This window comes from Schistocerca cancellata, chromosome 2 (genome assembly GCF_023864275.1).
Source record: "Schistocerca cancellata isolate TAMUIC-IGC-003103 chromosome 2, iqSchCanc2.1, whole genome shotgun sequence".
Taxonomy (NCBI): domain Eukaryota; kingdom Metazoa; phylum Arthropoda; class Insecta; order Orthoptera; family Acrididae; genus Schistocerca; species Schistocerca cancellata.
This window is the reverse complement of record NC_064627.1, coordinates 447,397,958-447,416,018: the sequence shown is the minus strand read 5'-3', so window position 1 is coordinate 447,416,018 and position 18,061 is coordinate 447,397,958. Positions and strand designations below refer to the sequence as shown.

At 38.7% G+C, this 18,061-nt stretch overlaps 1 protein-coding gene across 1 annotated transcript; it reads left to right on the top strand.

Annotated features, from left to right (window-relative positions):
• Nucleotides 1-14,271: 14,271 nt before the first annotated feature.
• Nucleotides 14,272-15,219, top strand: LOC126161932 (uncharacterized). The gene is made up of 2 exons (XM_049918106.1): nt 14,272-14,437; nt 14,546-15,219. Exons 1-2 carry the CDS (start codon nt 14,418-14,420, stop codon nt 15,102-15,104), a joined length of 579 nt encoding a protein of 192 aa, XP_049774063.1. The 5' UTR covers nt 14,272-14,417; the 3' UTR covers nt 15,105-15,219.
• The last annotated feature ends 2,842 nt before the right edge of the window (nt 15,220-18,061 follow it).

Here is an 18,061-nt window from a genome sequence, read left to right as displayed (position 1 = left end):
ACAAGCAGTAATCACACTGGAAAACGGTGCTGAATACTGGAAGAAAATCTACAATCTGAAACTGAAGTGTTTTACACAGTTTAGTGAAGGTCAACGAGTTGTGTTATGAACCCATCCTAAGTCAACAAAAATATGGAAGCTAAACAAGAAGTGGCAATTACTTTATACAGAACCATATATAATTTCCAAAATCCCATATCATGGAGCTTATAGATTGATTTACGAGAGGACTGGTTGAGATAAATGTGTCTACCCCCACAAGAACTTAAAGCTATTAGTGGAATACACATTTTTGACACAAGTATTTTTACTGAAAATGGCTGTACATAGAGTACATAATAGTAATTTAATTTCTGTTTTTGTTTGAATACTAGTGTTAAGGAAACATGTTTAAATATAAGTTATTTTACTTGTATTTTGATATATAAAGTGACAGGTAAGTGAAATTGAGAGACATTAAATGATACAGTGCTTCGCTTGATACGTAGACCAGCAAAGCAGAGCAGAACTTGCGACAAACAGTGGTGTAATCGCAACGATGAGCTACATCAGCAGACAAGGTGAAAGCAACGACTTGTGCGGATGCGCCTGAAAACACGGCTCCAGGAGGCTTAATTATTAGACAGCTGACATGATAAACAACCGCCAGCTACTGCAATAAAAGAAGGTTGTATACATGGAAGAACCCTGGAGATACTAAAAGGTATCAGATTGATTATATAATGGTAAGACAGAGATTTAGGAACCAGGTTTTAAATTGTAAGACATTTCCAGGGGCAGATGTGGACTCTGACCACAATCTATTGGTTATGAGCTGTAGATTAAAACTGAAGAAACTGCAACAAGGTGGGAATTTAAGGAGATGGGACCTGGAAAAACTGAAAGAACCAGTGGTTGTACAGAGTTTCAGGGAGAGCATAAGGGAACAATTGACAGGAATGGGGGAAAGAAATACAGTAGAAGAAGAATGGGTAGCTTTGACGGATGAAATAGTGAAGGCAGCAGAGGATCAAATAGGTAAAAAGACGAGGGCTAGTAGAAACCCTTGGGTAACAGAAGAAATATTAAATTTAATTGATGTAAGGAGAAAATATAAAAATGCAGTAAATGAAGCTGGCAAAAATGAATACAAAGGTCTCAAAAATGAGATCGACAGGAAGTGCAAAATGGCTAAGCAGGGATGGCTACAGGACAAATGTAAGGATGTAGAGGCTCATCTCACTAGGGGTAAGATAGATACTGCCTACAGGAAAATTAAAGAGGCCTTTGGAGAAAGGAGAACCACTTGCATGAATATCAAGAACTCTGATGGAAACCCAGTTCTAAGCAAAGAAGGGAAAGCAAAGAGGTGGAAGGAGTATATAGAGGGTCTATACAAGGGTGATGTACTTGAGGACAATATTATGGAAATGGAAGAGGATGTAGATGAAGATGAAATGGGAGATATGATACTGCCTGAAGAGTTTGACAGAGTACTGAAAGACCTGGGTCGAAACAAGGCCCCCGGATTAGACAACATTCCATTAGAACTACTGACAGCCTTGGGGGAGCTAGTCCTGACAAAACTCTACCATCTGGTAAAAAAGATGTATGAGACAGGCAAAATACCCTCAGACTTCAAGAAGAATATAATAATTCCAATCCCAAAGAAAGCAGGTGTTGAGCGATGTGAAAATTACCGAACTATCAGTTTAATAAGTCACAGTTGCAAAATACTAATGCGAATTCTTTACAGACGAATGGAAAAACTAGTAGAAGTTGACCTCGGGGAAGATCAGTTTGGATTCCATAGAAATATCGGAACACATGAGGCAATACTGACCCTACGACTTATCTTAGAAGCTAGATTAAGGAAAGGTAAACCTATGTTTCTAGCATTTGTAGACTTGGAGAAAGCTTTTGACAATGTTGACTGGAATACTCTCTTTCAAATTCTGAAGGTGTCAGGGGTAAAATACAGGGAGCGAAAGGCTATTTACAATTTGTACTGAAACCAGGTGGCAGTTATAAGAGTCGAGGGACATCAAAGTCCTTTCAACTGTAAACAATATCTCTCGAAAGATAATGAAGGAAGACTTCATTGTAATATGTGGTAGAGCAAATGACGTCGCACACAACAATGGTTTGCATGCTGTTAATGCCCTAAAATCTGCTCTAAACCATCTAAATGACTCAAATGTTGTGGTGTTACCTTTCTATTTATCTCTTCTTCTCATTAGCTATTGAAACAACATCACTTTGAAATGTAATTTTAATTTTCACCAAAAGCACATTCAACGTCGCCGAAAAATACACGTCTTTCGTATCAAGACAAGAGAGAGAGAGAGTCCTCCTTTAGTTCTTAAAAACAAAAAAACTACGCAGAAGTAAAAAAAAAAGAACAAAATTATTTATAAAATCGGTCGCTGGCGCAGCGCTCTTCTGCGTGCGCGATCGTAAATTATAACTTTGCGGAAGTCAAAGTACCATTACAATGCCTCCTCTACTGACACGCTCCGCAAGCGAGCGTGGCAGTATAGAAAATTTACATAGATACATACATATATGAGAAAATAAGAAATTTACATATTAAAAAAAATATTTCTGAGCACAATGCACTTTGCATATCAGTCTTTGTATACAGTCTTTTTGGTGTGTATCTTCTTTAGGAGTCGTAACATTAATGTCTTTGAATTGGAGCGTAGTATCGTTGCTTAGCACAGCGTTTGAATTCAGTCCACATGATTCATGTTTACAATGGAATTAATTCGAACAATAAATGTTTCTATTATATTGCTCCAATGTCTTTAAACGTAGTATCGGATTCTGAGTGTGTGTGTACTGCCTGGATCTCTTACGTGTGACTTGAAGAAAATCCAAAGTTTGTTCAATCTGTCAACACGAAATTGTGATCTCCAGCAGTCGAATTTTGGTGGCGTCTACCGGGGTATAAATGGTCAATGAGGGCACAGGAAACACCTCACTGCCTACGACAGGTGATGAGCTTGTCTTTTACACCAACATGAAGACCTGCCGGCTTCCACAACACCATACACTTCAAAGCATATTGACACTACGTAAATATTTCTTGACCAGTGTTCCATCACGTTGGTTTCTTCTTTGCATTTTCAGTTCCATTTACATGAATCATATGCTACATGCACAAATCCTTTGCAGTTCATTGACATCTTAAAATAATTTCTCGATACAATAAGTACATGAATATACAAATATTTACAATTAATCATTACATGAGATACATTGTTGTCATATAGTACATATACAGAATTAAATGAAAAATATAGCTTTTTTTCTTTACGTTGCATTCAATATCATTGTGCTGACATGTGAATTACATTACATTTAGATTGAAATATACATTTTATTTGTTAGCTCATTCTTTTTTTTTTTCGTTACACTTGCAACATTTGAAGATAATTGTGGCAACTCGCTAGGATATTCAACTTAAAATTCATCTTGCCTCCTGGAATGAAATTTACACATATTTCAAGCTTCAAGACAGCCCTCTGTAGGAGGATAGGCTCATGGGATGGTTGCTAAATATTTCATAAATACTAGTAAAGTCATCTCCTACAGTGGACTACACAAAATAAAATATGATAAATAAAATACATGTTAACTTGATATAATGTAAAAGTTCCTATACCTAATACCGTTTCTAAGTGTGGTGTCCCCACTATTGCTGTTTCTAAGAGTGGTACCCCTCTATTACCGTTTCTAAGAGTGGTGCCTCTCTAAATATCTTAAGATCCTACAAATATGTACATCAGTGTGATACATATATATGTTCCTATAAAGTTTGTGTAGTTCATCTCCTTCCTTTCATGAGTATCAAGCAATATAAATAAATGTTTTACTTAATAAATAAATAAATCTTCTTAGATAATTGCTGCTGTGTTCCATGCTGTATATCCATTCTGTATTTACCTTGTAGTACCTGTAAAATTCTATTCATAAATAAATATGTGTCTCTCTCCATACTGTCAGATAATCACGAATTATATAATGTCAAATATTTCATCAACATGTATAAATTTTTCTAAGGGAGGGATGAGAGTATGAGCCGCAACAGAGGACTGACGTTTTGTTTTCTCCTTATTCTCCTTTCTGTTTAATGGTGCATCAGTTCAGTTCAGTAGATGAGCCTTAATTATGTCATTAGATGACTGCTAAATATGTTCTCTTAAATAATTCTTCCAATCTGAAGTGTCAAGCCTACATAACTCCAAAAATTTCATTACAAGTTCCCATTAGATTAGTGTTAAAGTGTTATCAATTTAAATCTTCTGGTATATTTCCAACAGTGGCTGCTGTAAATAATTCTTTCCACATAAATCTATACTTTCACCTTTAGTTATAAGAATATATAAGACACCACGTAAGTTATTATCTCAGGCATACCAATCTTTCAATAAATAATATTCTTTCCACTACTTTCATTCTGTATTCCATGAGTACATGTGATATAGCGTTCAAATCTAGTTTCTCTCCTCTCAACATATTCTCAATTACTCATAACATTCTCACCTACCCATTATTCATTCTTCACAAAATAACATATACTTATTCCTCAGCATTATATATATGTATTTTCCTCTTATTCATCACCACTTACCTTTTACTTCAACAACAACAACAATAATAATAATACCCTTTTCTCATCTTATATTCCATTTACCTCTCTCCATATTACTATTTATCCTCTTATTAAACTAAAATTACATTCACTCATCTCATTCAGTCACTCACATCACTCATATCAACATTACTATTATCACATGCCTCCTAAAGAAAATAATTCTGTCCAGTTCTCTGCCTCCTCTAATGTGTATATGCCTCCTCTAATGTGTATATGCCTCCTCTAATGTGTATATGCCTCAATAGCAACTCCTCTTGTAACCAAATATCTTATTAGCTATTGGATGGTTCACATTGCTTTCTAGACTTACCTGCATTCATTAGATTGTAAGTATCTGTATAACTTAAATGTAGGCTCATCATAACTGTATATCATATTAATTATCTTCTCCTCAGTAGCTAACATTTTACTGTATGTATTTTTTCAAATGTCTGTGTGGATGTAGACCTCTGGGTTTATGTGTTAATGGATATTCTAATGAATAACAGCCAGGGTGTGGAATATTTGCAATTCGGTATGGTCCAGAGTATAAGATCTGCCATTTCCTGTTTAAATGTTTCAGTTTTGTGGGTTTAGGATGTGTTCTTAGTAAAACTAACTCATCAACTTGAAATGTTTGTGCTTTCCTGACACCTCTGTCATATTTCTGCTTTCTTTCCTTAGCTTTGTCACATAATGTTGTGTAAGCTTGTCTTACCTTTTCTTCTAAACTAACATGATTTGTTGTTGCTGTAAATTTAGGTAGAGGGTCTGTCCATTCATTTCTTTCTGTTTTATCCATAATTAATTCAGTTGGTGTGTATCCAGTAGAAATGTGAGTTAAATTGTTCACTATTTGTTCAAATGGTGCTAGGTATTCTACCCATTTTGTGTGCTTCTCTGGTGTGTGTGTTCTCATAAACTGTCCAAATTATCGAAATGTTCTTTCTACTGGGTTACCTGCTGCGTGAAATCTTGAAATTAAAATATGTTTAACATTCTGTTCTTCAATAAATGTCTTCCATTTTAAACTGGTAAAATATGCTGCATTATCTGTGATCATAACTTCAGGTTTTCCTATTCTTACAAAATAATCTGTTAATAGACGTCTGGTAATAGCAGTGGTAGAAACTGAACGTAAAGCATATAATTTTAAATACTTTGTGAAAACGTCTAACACAGCAAGGATGTATTTCATTCCTCCACGTGCTTGTGGATAGGGTCCTGCAATATCTAAAGAAATTAGCTGTAATGGCCTCTTAGGTATGATTGGGTGCAATTCATTCATGCTTGTGCGATTAAAATATTTGGCTTTCTGACATATGATGCATTTCCTAATATTACTCAACACTCTTCGCCTTAAATTTGGAAAATAGCAATATTTTATAATCTTATCTGTACATTTGGTTACACCATAGTGTCCCCAAGTTCTGTGTGTAAATAAAATAAAATCATCAACATGAGCTTCAGGTAAGCAAACACACCAATGCTGTGATTCAGGGTTTCGTCGGTGAAATAATACTTCTTTGTGTAACGTGTAATATTTTTCAAGATGTGGGTCTGTTCCTGCACGTAATTTATTCTTTATCTGGATCCACCTGGGATCATTGTCCTGCAATATGGCTAACTTCCTGCACATGTTTTTGTAGTAAGGTGCAAATGTACCATCATACATGAGTAAAATTTTGAAATCTGATGTTTGTTCTGTCACATCTGAAAATTCTTGTAGGCCTTGTGGCAAACGAGATAGAGCATCGGCTATAATGTTGGATTCTCCTTTTATATATATATATATATATCAAAATCATATTCTTGCAGTGATGCACACCAGCGTGCAAGACGTGGATGTAATAACTTGCATGACAGCAGGAAAGAAAGAGCTTGATGATCAGTATAAAGCTTAGTACGTTTTCCCCTTAGAAAGTAGCGAAACTTGCGAAACGCCCATACTATGGCAAGTGTTTCGCGCTCGGTCACTGAATATGACTTTTCGCATTCAGTGAGCGTGTGGCTAGCAAAACTTATAGGTTTGATGACTGTTTGTTCATCTTCTACATGAATTTGGAATAAAAATGCTCCGAGTCCATAGGAACTTGCATCTGTTACTAGGCGAAAGTCTGACATCATGTCAGGATGACATAACAACGGTGCATTAACTAAAGCATCCTTAATTGCTTCAAAATCTGTCTGACAGAACTCTGTCCACTTCCAAATATTATTTCTTTTGAGTAAAGATAGAAGATGTGGACTGTTAAGAAGGTGGTAGGGTACAAATTTCCTGAAGAATGAAGATAGACCAAGAAAGGCTTTGAGTTGTTTACGATTCTGTGGGGATGGAAAATTCTTTATTGCATCAATTTTTCTTGAGTCTGGATAAATGCCTTCAGTTGATATGATGTGACCCAGGAATTTGATTTCTCTCCTCCCTAATTTCGTCTTTGGTAAATTGATAGTGACACCTGCGTCAGAAAATTTAGTCAGAAGTTGCTTCAAAAGATTTACATGTTCTTCCCAAGTAGTGGTGGCAATGACAATGTCGTCAACATAAACTGTAATTTGCGATAACAATTGTGGTCCAAGAACAGCATCTAAGGCTTCAATAAATACTCCAGCACTCACTCGTAGACCAAAGGGTAGAACACAAAATTGATAACTACGTCCCTCACATAGAAATGCAGTGTATTTACGACTGTTATTATGGAGGTTCATCTGCCAAAATGATGAGCGGAGGTCGATATTGGTTAAATACTGTACATTATAAAATTTTAAAAGTTGTTCTTCCAAATTAATAGGTCGCATGTTGATTGGGATTATAACTTTGTTAATTTCTCGTGCGTCCAGCACTAACCTTACACTACCATCCTCTTTATTAACTGCTAGGATCGGACTGCAATATGGTGAATGTGACCTTTTAATGATACCCCAAGCTTGCATTTTTTCAATCTCTTTCAAAACTGCGGGCTTCTTTGACCAAGGAATATTATAATATGTTCTACAGTATGTTTTGTGTGATTTAACATTCATCTCATAAGTATAGCCTCTAATAATTCCAGGTTTCTCCACAAATACCTCAGCAAATTGCTGCAAGACTTCAAGTAATTCAAGTTGTTGTTGCTTTGTCTTATCTCCCCCCGCTCCCTGCCGCCGTTGGATAAGCAGCTGCAGCAGCAAGTCGTATACTCCTAGCTCACTCATTTGTTACATAGTTTAATTCTTAATTTCTTTGCGTGTTTTTGGTACTTGCATTGTTTAATTCATAAATTTCGGGCGTATTATAGTATTTGAGAGTTGTAGCATCGCGTTTTAGTACCTGAATAGTGTAAATTCGCGTAGTCGTCTGTCAACTGTTTTTGTTTTGAACGGCCAGTGTCGGTTGGTCACAGTCAGTGTGCTCCCTGCCGCCGTTGGATAAGCAGCTGCAGCAGCAAGTCGTATACTCCTAGCTCACTCATTTGTTACATAGTTTAATTCTTAATTTCTTTGCGTGTTTTTGGTACTTGCATTGTTTAATTCATAAATTTCGGGCGTATTATAGTATTTGAGAGTTGTAGCATCACGTTTTAGTACTCGAATAGTGTTAAATCGCGTAGTCTCCTTCCGCCGCCGAGCAGTGTGTCAGCAGTGCACAAGTGGCAGCATTACTGCATTTACTAGGCAATCTTGTATTTTAATAACCGCTTCAATTTTGTGTCGTTTTGTTTGCGCTCTCTGTAGATTAGTTCAGACGTTCTTTGCACAGTTTTTAGCATGGATAGGGACTGCAACTGCTGTGTTCGGATGCAGGCTGAGTTGGCATCCCTTCGCTCCCAGCTTCAGGCAGTGTTGGCTTCGGTCACACAGCTTGAGGCTGTTGCCAATGGGCATCACTGTGGGGGTCCGGATGGGGGTTTGTCGGGGACGGCCAGCTCGTCCCACGCATCCCCCGATCGGACTACGACTGTGGTTGCCCGGGATACTGCCCGCATTGAGGCTGATCCCTCACCTGTGGTAGAGTGGGAGGTCGTCTCAAGGTGTGGCAGGGGGCGAAAGACATTCCGGAGGGCTGAACGGAAGGCCTCTCCAGTTTGTCTGACGAACCGGTTTCAGGCTCTGTCTCAGGCTGATACTGATCTTCAGCCTGACATGGCTGCTTGTCCTGTTCCAGAGGTTGCCCCTCAGTCTGCAAGATCCGGGCAGTCGCAGAGGGTGGGCTTACTGGTAGTTGGGAGCTCCAACGTCAGGCGCGTAATGGGGCCCCTTAGGGATATGGCAGCAAGGGAGGGGAAGAAAACCAAAGTGCACTCCGTGTGCATACTGGGGGGAGTCATTCCAGATGTGGAAAGGGTCCTTCCGGATGCCATGAAGGGTACAGGGTGCACCCATCTGCAGGTGGTCGCTCATGTCGGCACCAATGATGTGTGTCGCTATGGATCGGAGGAAATCCTCTCTGGCTTCCGGCGGCTATCTGATTTGGTGAAGACTGCCAGTCTCGCTAGCGGGATGAAAGCAGAGCTCACTATCTGCAGCATCGTCGACAGGACTGACTGCGGACCTTTGGTACAGAGCCGAGTGGAGGGTCTGAATCAGAGGTTGAGACGGTTCTGCGACCATGTGGGCTGCAGATTCCTCGACTTGCGCCATAGGGTGGTGGGGTTTCGGGTTCCGCTGGATAGGTCAGGAGTCCACTACACGCAACAAGCGGCTACACGGGTAGCAGGGGTTGTGTGGCGTGGGCTGGGCGGTTTTTTAGGTTAGATGGCCTCGGGCAAGTGCAGAAAGGGCAACAGCCTCAACGGGTGCGGGGCAAAGTCAGGACATGCGGGGACCAAGCAGCAATCGGTATTGTAATTGTAAACTGTCGAAGCTGCGTTGGTAAAGTACCGGAACTTCAAGCGCTGATAGAAAGCACCGAAGCTGAAATCGTTATAGGTACAGAAAGCTGGCTGAAGCCAGAGATAAATTCTGCCGAAATTTTTACAAAGGCACAGACGGTGTTTAGAAAGGATAGATTGCATGCAACCGGTGGCGGAGTGTTCGTCGCTGTTAGTAGTAGTTTATCCTGTAGTGAAGTAGAAGTGGATAGTTCCTGTGAATTATTATGGGTGGAGGTTACACTCAACAACCGAGCAAGGTTAATAATTGGCTCCTTTTACCGACCCCCCGACTCAGCAGCATTAGTGGCAGAACAACTGAGAGAAAATTTGGAATACATTTCACATAAATTTTCTCAGCATGTTATGGTCTTAGGTGGAGATTTCAATTTACCAGATATAGACTGGGACACTCAGATGTTTAGGACGGGTGGTAGGGACAGAGCATCGAGTGACATTATACTGAGTGCACTATCCGAAAATTACCTCGAGCAATTAAACAGAGAACCGACTCGTGGAGATAACATCTTGGACCTACTGATAACAAACAGACCCGAACTTTTCGACTCTGTAAGTGCAGAACAGGGAATCAGTGATCATAAGGCCGTTGCAGCATCCCTGAATATGGAAGTTAATAGGAATATAAAAAAAGGGAGGAAGGTTTATCTGTTTAGCAAGAGTAATAGAAGGCAGATTTCAGACTACCTAACAGATCAAAACGAAAATTTCTGTTCCGACACTGACAATGTTGAGTGTTTATGGAAAAAGTTCAAGGCAACCGTTAAATGCGTTTTAGACAGGTACGTGCCGAGCAAAACTGTGAGGGACGGGAAAAACCCACCGTGGTACAACAACAAAGTTAGGAAACTACTGCGAAAGCAAAGAGAGCTTCACTCCAAGTTTAAACGCAGCCAAAACCTCTCAGACAAACAGAAGCTAAACGATGTCAAAGTTAGCGTAAGGAGGGCTATGCGTGAAGCGTTCAGTGAATTCGAAAGTAAAATACTAGGTACCGACTTGACAGAAAATCCTAGGAAGTTCTGGTCTTACGTTAAATCAGTAAGTGGCTCGAAACATCATGTCCAGACACTCTGGGATGATGATGGCATTGAAACAGAGGATGACAAGCGTAAAGCTGAAATACTAAACACCTTTTTCCAAAGCTGTTTCACAGAGGAAGACCGCACTGCAGTTCCTTCTCTAAATCCTCGCACCAACGAAAAAATGGCTGACATTGAAATAAGTGTCCAAGGAATAGAAAAGCAACTGGAATCACTCAACAGAGGAAAGTCCACTGGACCTGACGGGATACCAATTCGATTCTATACAGAGTACGCGAAAGAACTTGCCCCCCTTCTAACAGCCGTGTACCGCAAGTCTCTAGAGGAACAGAAGGTTCCAAATGATTGGAAAAGAGCACAGGTAGTCCCAGTCTTCAAGAAGGGTCGTCGAGCAGATGCGCAAAACTATAGACCTATCTCTCTGACGTCGATCTGTTGTAGAATTTTAGAACATGTATTTTGCTCGAGTATCATGTCGTTTTTGGAAACTCAGAATCTACTATGTAGGAATCAACATGGATTCCGGAAACAGCGATCGTGTGAAACCCAACTCGCATTATTTGTTCATGAAACCCAGAAAATATTAGATACAGGCTCCCAGGTAGATGCCATTTTCCTTGACTTCCGGAAGGCGTTCGATACAGTTTCGCACTGTCGTCTGATAAACAAAGTAAGAGCCTACGGAATATCAGACCAGCTGTGTGGCTGGATTGAAGAGTTTTTAGCAAACAGAACACAGCATGTTGTTCTCAATGGAGAGACATCTACAGACGTTAAAGTAACCTCTGGCGTGCCACAGGGGAGTGTTATGGGACCATTGCTTTTCACAATATATATAAATGACCTAGTAGATAGTGTCGGAAGTTCCATGCGGCTTTTCGCGGATGATGCTGTAGTATACAGAGAAGTTGCAGCATTAGAAAATTGTAGCGAAATGCAGGAAGATCTGCAGCGGATAGGCACTTGGTGCAGGGAGTGGCAACTGACCCTTAACATAGACAAATGTAATGTATTGCGAATACATAGAAAGAAGGATCCTTTATTGTATGATTATATGATAGCGGAACAAACACTGGTAGCAGTTACTTCTGTAAAATATCTGGGAGTATGCGTGCGGAACGATTTGAAGTGGAATGATCATATAAAATTAATTGTTGGTAAGGCGGGTACCAGGTTGAGATTCATTGGGAGAGTCCTTAGAAAATGTAGTCCATCAACAAAGGAGGTGGCTTACAAAACACTCGTTCGACCTATACTTGAGTATTGCTCATCAGTGTGGGATCCGTACCAGATCGGGTTGACGGAGGAGATAGAGAAGATCCAAAGAAGAGCGGCGCGTTTCGTCACAGGGTTATTTGGTAACCGTGATAGCGTTACGGAGATGTTTAACAAACTCAAGTGGCAGACTCTGCAAGAGAGGCGCTCTGCATCGCGGTGTAGCTTGCTCGCCAGGTTTCGAGAGGGTGCGTTTCTGGATGAGGTATCGAATATATTGCTTCCCCCTACTTATACCTCCCGAGGAGATCACGAATGTAAAATTAGAGAGATTAGAGCGCGCACAGAGGCTTTCAGACAGTCGTTCTTCCCGCGAACCATACGCGACTGGAACAGGAAAGGGAGATAATGACAGTGGCACGTAAAGTGCCCTCCGCCACACACCGTTGGGTGGCTTGCGGAGTATAAATGTAGATGTAGATGTAGATCTAAAATGATCTGTGTCATTGTCTCAAACTTCTCATCTAAATAATCATCACATAATTTGCATTCATGTACAAGTTTTTCTGCTAGAGTTGTGTCATTCTTTAAAGATGCTATATCTGCTCTGTCTTCAAGCTTTTCTAACTTTTCCTGTAAGGATTTCTGCTCCAATGTTAAATCATTTAATCTGTCTGAAAGGTCTGTAATCGTCAGGTCTAAGTGTTCTTGGTTTGTTTTTACGGAATTGTGCGACTGTCGTAATTCGTCAACTTGGGTACTGGTTTTCTGTTGTTCAAAAACTACTGTTAACAATTTCTCATTACATCGTTGTAAGTCAGTTTTTGTCTCGTCACTGAATTCCACAAATACCTTTTCTTGCCTCGTAACCTTGTCTGATAAGTCAGTAAATTTCCTTCCAAGACTACTGGTGGTTTCTGTCAAGTCGGCAATTTGTCTCCTTTGTTTTTCAAAATTTTGTTTTATGTCCCGTGTCAGTTCATCGAATTTAGTGTCAAATTTCCCAATGTCACGTTTTAAATTGTCGTCTAAAGCGTCAAATCTTTTGTCTAAAGTGTCAAATTTTCTGTTTTGGTCACCAAGTAACTTCAGAGTCCTGTGTCTTAGTTTCGTCATTTTTTCGTGTCTGATTGATGTCTGGTTCTGAAGTTGACGTTGTCAATGTCACGTTTTGTCGCGTAGTACTCACTCTCCATTCGCCTGTATATCTGTTTAAATATAGGGGTTGTTGTCTTAATCGATCCGGTACAATTATGTCTTGAACATCCTCCCTATTAAGTTCAATATTCATTTGACTGTCGGACATTTTTTGCAATGAGTCACTTTCACTAAGCTCGTCCGCGGAAACAATTTCTACGCGTCTAGCGTCCATCTTGCGATTTTCATAATTAATTGCAAATAAAATTTTCCAATGGTATAATTTTTTTTTTTTTAATATGATATGTTGAAATCTGAAATTTCTCTTGTGGAAATGGATATTTCTAAATGATTTCTAATTAGAAATTGAATTATTAAATTGGCACTGAAATTTCCCTCTCACAAATAAATGATTGTGAATATGCGCTTCACTTATCATTTGCAATAATAGTAGTAAATCAATTTTAACTACACTTTGAAAAAATAATTTCGAAATAAATGGATCGGAATAAAGGAAGTACAGATGGCTGCTTGAAACTGGAAAAATGTAAATTGCTGTACTCACCATTTTTTTTCAGTCTTATGTTGCAAATGTAGCGTCAAATATATAGTTTTCAATCCCAAATTTTTCTTTCGCGTCCGTGCAAATTATTTTATGGAACGTTATCCTTTTCCCCTTTTTTTACCAAATTAATTTCCTCAACATGAAAATGAAAATTAACACAAATTAATAACAGGGAAAACAATATTGTTGTAAATTTCATGCACGTAACATTACAATTGAAATGAATGAGACTTAGTCCAAATTCATTTTCTGAGCCCAAAATTTATAATAACTGCACTTGTATCAAATCCAAACTGCACTTGTATCAAATCCGAAGATTGCACGTCCTGTCACCAGGACGCCAGTTGTAGTGTTACCTTTTTATTTTATTATCTTCTTCTCATTAGCTATTGAAACAACATCACTTTGAAATGTAATTTTAATTTTCACCAAAAGCACATTCAACGTCGCCGAAAAATACACGTCTTTCGTACCAAGACAAGAGAGAGAGAGTCCTCCTTTAGTTCTTAAAAACAAAAAAACTACGCAAAAGTAAAAAAAAAGAACAAAATTATTTATAAAATCGGCCGCTGGCGCAGCGCTCTTCTGCGTGCGCGATCGTAAATTATAACTTTGCGGAAGTCAAAGTACCATTACAATGTCATTGTTCTCAATATTCCACACAGGTATGACTTGCCTCAATTCTCGTGTGTAAACAGGGCAGTAGTGTATACAAACAGTCAATATGCAGAAATTTGCAACCATTACGCAAATATACAAATGGTTATCGTGCAACATTTTAGTAGAGATCTTTACACCACTCACGGCCTTCACCTCAATCGGCGCGGAAAAAGTCACTTAGCGTCCATTATTTGTGAAATCGTCGTAAATGCTAAGAACAACGTATACTCAAAACACACACATTCGAAGAATGAGTGCTCCACAACACAAGAAGACTGCAGCAATGGGTATAGACAGACAACATTGGACAAATGGCTGCTGAAAACACCAGGTAAAGCTGATTCTTCCCAGGCTCCCAGTACATGGAAACAGACCAACTTGAATCAATGGATAGTGAAAAATACCAAACCCACTCTGTCAACTGATATTTCTTTTTTAGGGATAAATGTATAAGTGGTTCTGGTAGGGTGACACGTCCATCAAGCGTTCAACAATCCAAGCTCACTTTCAAATTAGTTCAGCAGAACTTTCAAAGTCTTGGCAATAAGCACGAGTTGGATACCATTGCAGCAATTGATAATCCTGATGTTTTAGTTATAAGCGAACACTGGTACACAGATGAGCTAATTAGTGTATGTAAGCCACTTTCCATGATCTTTTGCTCTGCCTTCAGTAGAAAAGAGAAACGTGGTGGTGGGGTAGCTATCTTTGCAGCCAGTGGTAGTAATTATAGTATAATAGATGTAAGTGCTTTCAGCATTGAGGGTGTAATAGAACTAGTAGCAATTAATTATAAGTGGGGGAAAGAGAACTTAATTATTATAGGCCTATACAGACCTCCATCTGGTAGCCTAGATAGTTTCTTTGCTGTTCTTAATGACCTGCTTGTTGACATTGACAGTAAACACTGCAATAAAAATGGCTGGGTTAACATAATACTAACTGGAGATATAAACATTGACTTGCTGTCCAATGACTCTGTGTCTAAAAAAAACTAATGCTAATACTAGCTCAATTTAACTTAGCATTTCTGATAAACGAGCCCACTAGAGAGGTCAATAGTGTAAAATCATGCATTGACGACATTATAACTAACATGTCCCACTTTACATGCAGTGCATCAGTTCTGAAACTTGCCATTTCTGACCACAGGTATTGATAGAAGCTGAAAATCTTCATGTCAATAGAAAAGGGAAACAATATGTGACAAAAAGAATGACCAATGATGAGTAGCTATCTTTGCAGCCAGTGGTAGTAATTATAGTGTAATAGATGTAAGTGCTTTCAGCATTGAGGGTGTAATAGAACTAGCAGCAATTAATTATAAGTGGGGGAAAGAGAACTTAATTATTATAGGCCTATACAGACCTCCATCTGGTAGCCTAGATAGTTGAAACTAGGGAAATCTTAGCTTACCGTACTATACCTGTTTCTGAGATTATCATTGCTAGTGAGGGTTCCTACCTTTTTCCTCATGGGAGTTTATCTTTGCCTTGTCGTAGACGTTGTAAGATAAATTCTCACTGTAGCGTTCACTTGTGGGTGAAGGCAAGTGGTCCTTCTTCTTTGGATTTCCCTAGTTTCAAAGGATTCCAAACCTGGTCTACCTGCATTGTTACAAGCAACGAAAGCTACAGTTAGCCATCCGTTACCCAAACTAGAGGAAGAAGAAACTTGCTTTCGTTGCTTGTAACAATGCAGGTAGACCAGGTTTGGAATCCTTTGAAACTAGGGAAATCTTAGCTTACCGTACTATACCTGTTTCTGAGATTATCATTGCTAGTGAGGGTTCCTACCTTTTTCCTCATGGGAGTTTGTCTTTGTCTTGTCGTAGACGTTGTAAGATAAATTCTGACTGTAGCGTTCACTTGTGGGTGAAGGCAAGTGGTCCTTCTTCTTTGGAAGATTGTCACATTGTGGGTGATTGTACTTTATATAATAATTGAAAGTAGTAGTTCTCAACAAACGGCCCTCGGCCCTTTTAAGGGCCACAAATACTACACATTGATCTTGCCAAAAGCCGAGAAGCGATTCTTCTTAGTGTTGTAGCTCCCTGGGCTCCCTCCTACGTATATCTCGCGAAGAGACCATGAGGATAAAATCAGAGAGATTAGAGCCCACACAGAGGCATACCGACAATCTTTCCACGAACAATAGACTGGAATAGAAGGGAGAACCAATAGAGGTACTCAAGGTACCCTCCGCCACACACCGTCAGGTGACTTGCGGAGTATGGATGTAGATGTAGATGTAGATGTAGATGTTAAAGATTTCAACAGTTTGCTAAAAAGCCTACAATGGGGTGAAAAAAACAGCATTACTTTCAGTGAGTTTTCATCAGATTTTTATTATTGCTTCAATGTCTCATGTCCAGAAATGACCTTTACAGTAAATGACTGCAAAAAGATAACTGGATAAATCATGAAGTAAAAACAGCAAGAGAGAAACTTAGACTTTTCCAATATGCAATGATAAATAACAACAATAATAATAGACTTAAGGTAGAATTTAAGAACTATCAGGATTACTATAAAGATCTTCTGCTAGAAACTAAAAGTAAATATGTAGCTACAATGTTAAGAAACTCTACTAACACAGGTTTAGCTTTTTGGAAAGTAATAAATAGCTTTAGGGATTGTAAGGACAGATCAACAAGTGATTTTACTATAAACCATAAAGGGCATATCATGAAATGTTAATGTCAGATTGCAAAGGTTTTTAATGAGTACTTTTCTTCTGTTGGAAAATCTGTCAATGACCATTTTAAGAATCTTCAGCATAGATATAGGGGCATTCCAATCAAACAAACCATATACTTTTCCCCAACCAATAACAAGGAAGTCAAAAATATAGTAATGTCATTAAAAATACAAAATCAGCAGGCTATGATGGATTGTCTATCAGTACACTGAAAAGATGCATAGACAACATATCTGATGCCATGGCCACAGCAGTAAATGATGTAATTGCATCAGGTTGTTTCCCAGATAGTCTAAAGACAGCACAAGTAACCCCGATTCACAAGAAAGGTGATAAATCTAAAATTGAAAACTACCGCTCCATCTCAATCTTACCTGCATTTTCTAAGGTAGTTGAGAAGTTATTTATACTAGACTAATGACATTCCTGAGTCAACACAATTTAATATTTGAAAATCAGAATGGCTTTATGAAAAACAAGTCAACATCAGTAGCAGCAGCACAATTAATAGACAAAATAATAACGGCCATAGAGAACAAGGAGTATGTAACTGGAGTGTCCCTTGATCTAGAAAAAGCTTTTGATTGTGTCAACATCACCATATTACTTGACAAGCTGTGGAACCTGGGTACCAGAGGAACTGGCTATGAGCTAATAAAATCGTATATGAGCAATAGAAAACAATTTGTCTTGCTTAAAACAAACAGTGGATCTTACAAATCTAAAATTACTGATATCAAATATGGAGTGCCTCAAGGTTCTGTCTTGGGACCCCTTCTTTTCTTGATTTATGTTAATGATATACAGTATTGTTCTCCTGACTGTACAAAAATTTGTATGCAGATGACACATCAATAGTGTGTAAACACAAAGACTATGAGAGTCTCGAGGTACAGTCCAACAGTGTAACTAATGAAATAGTCAAGTATTTTAATGAAAGCCATCTAAACATAAGTGCTTCAAAGACTGCACTGATGGAATTTAACACAAGGAAACAAATAGAATTTGACATGAAATTATCCATAGGAAATGACATTGTAAAAAAGGAAAAATGGACAAAGTTCTTGGGAATTACAATCCAGGACAGCCTCAAATGGGACATGCATATTGATTCCTTGGCATGTAAGCTGTTGAAGAATGTGTTTGCTATAAGTACGATTAGCAAATATTGTAAGGACATGTGTGTACTAAAAACTGCTTATCATGCCCTATTCTCATCAAACTTAAACTATGCTGTAGAAATATGGGGTGCAAC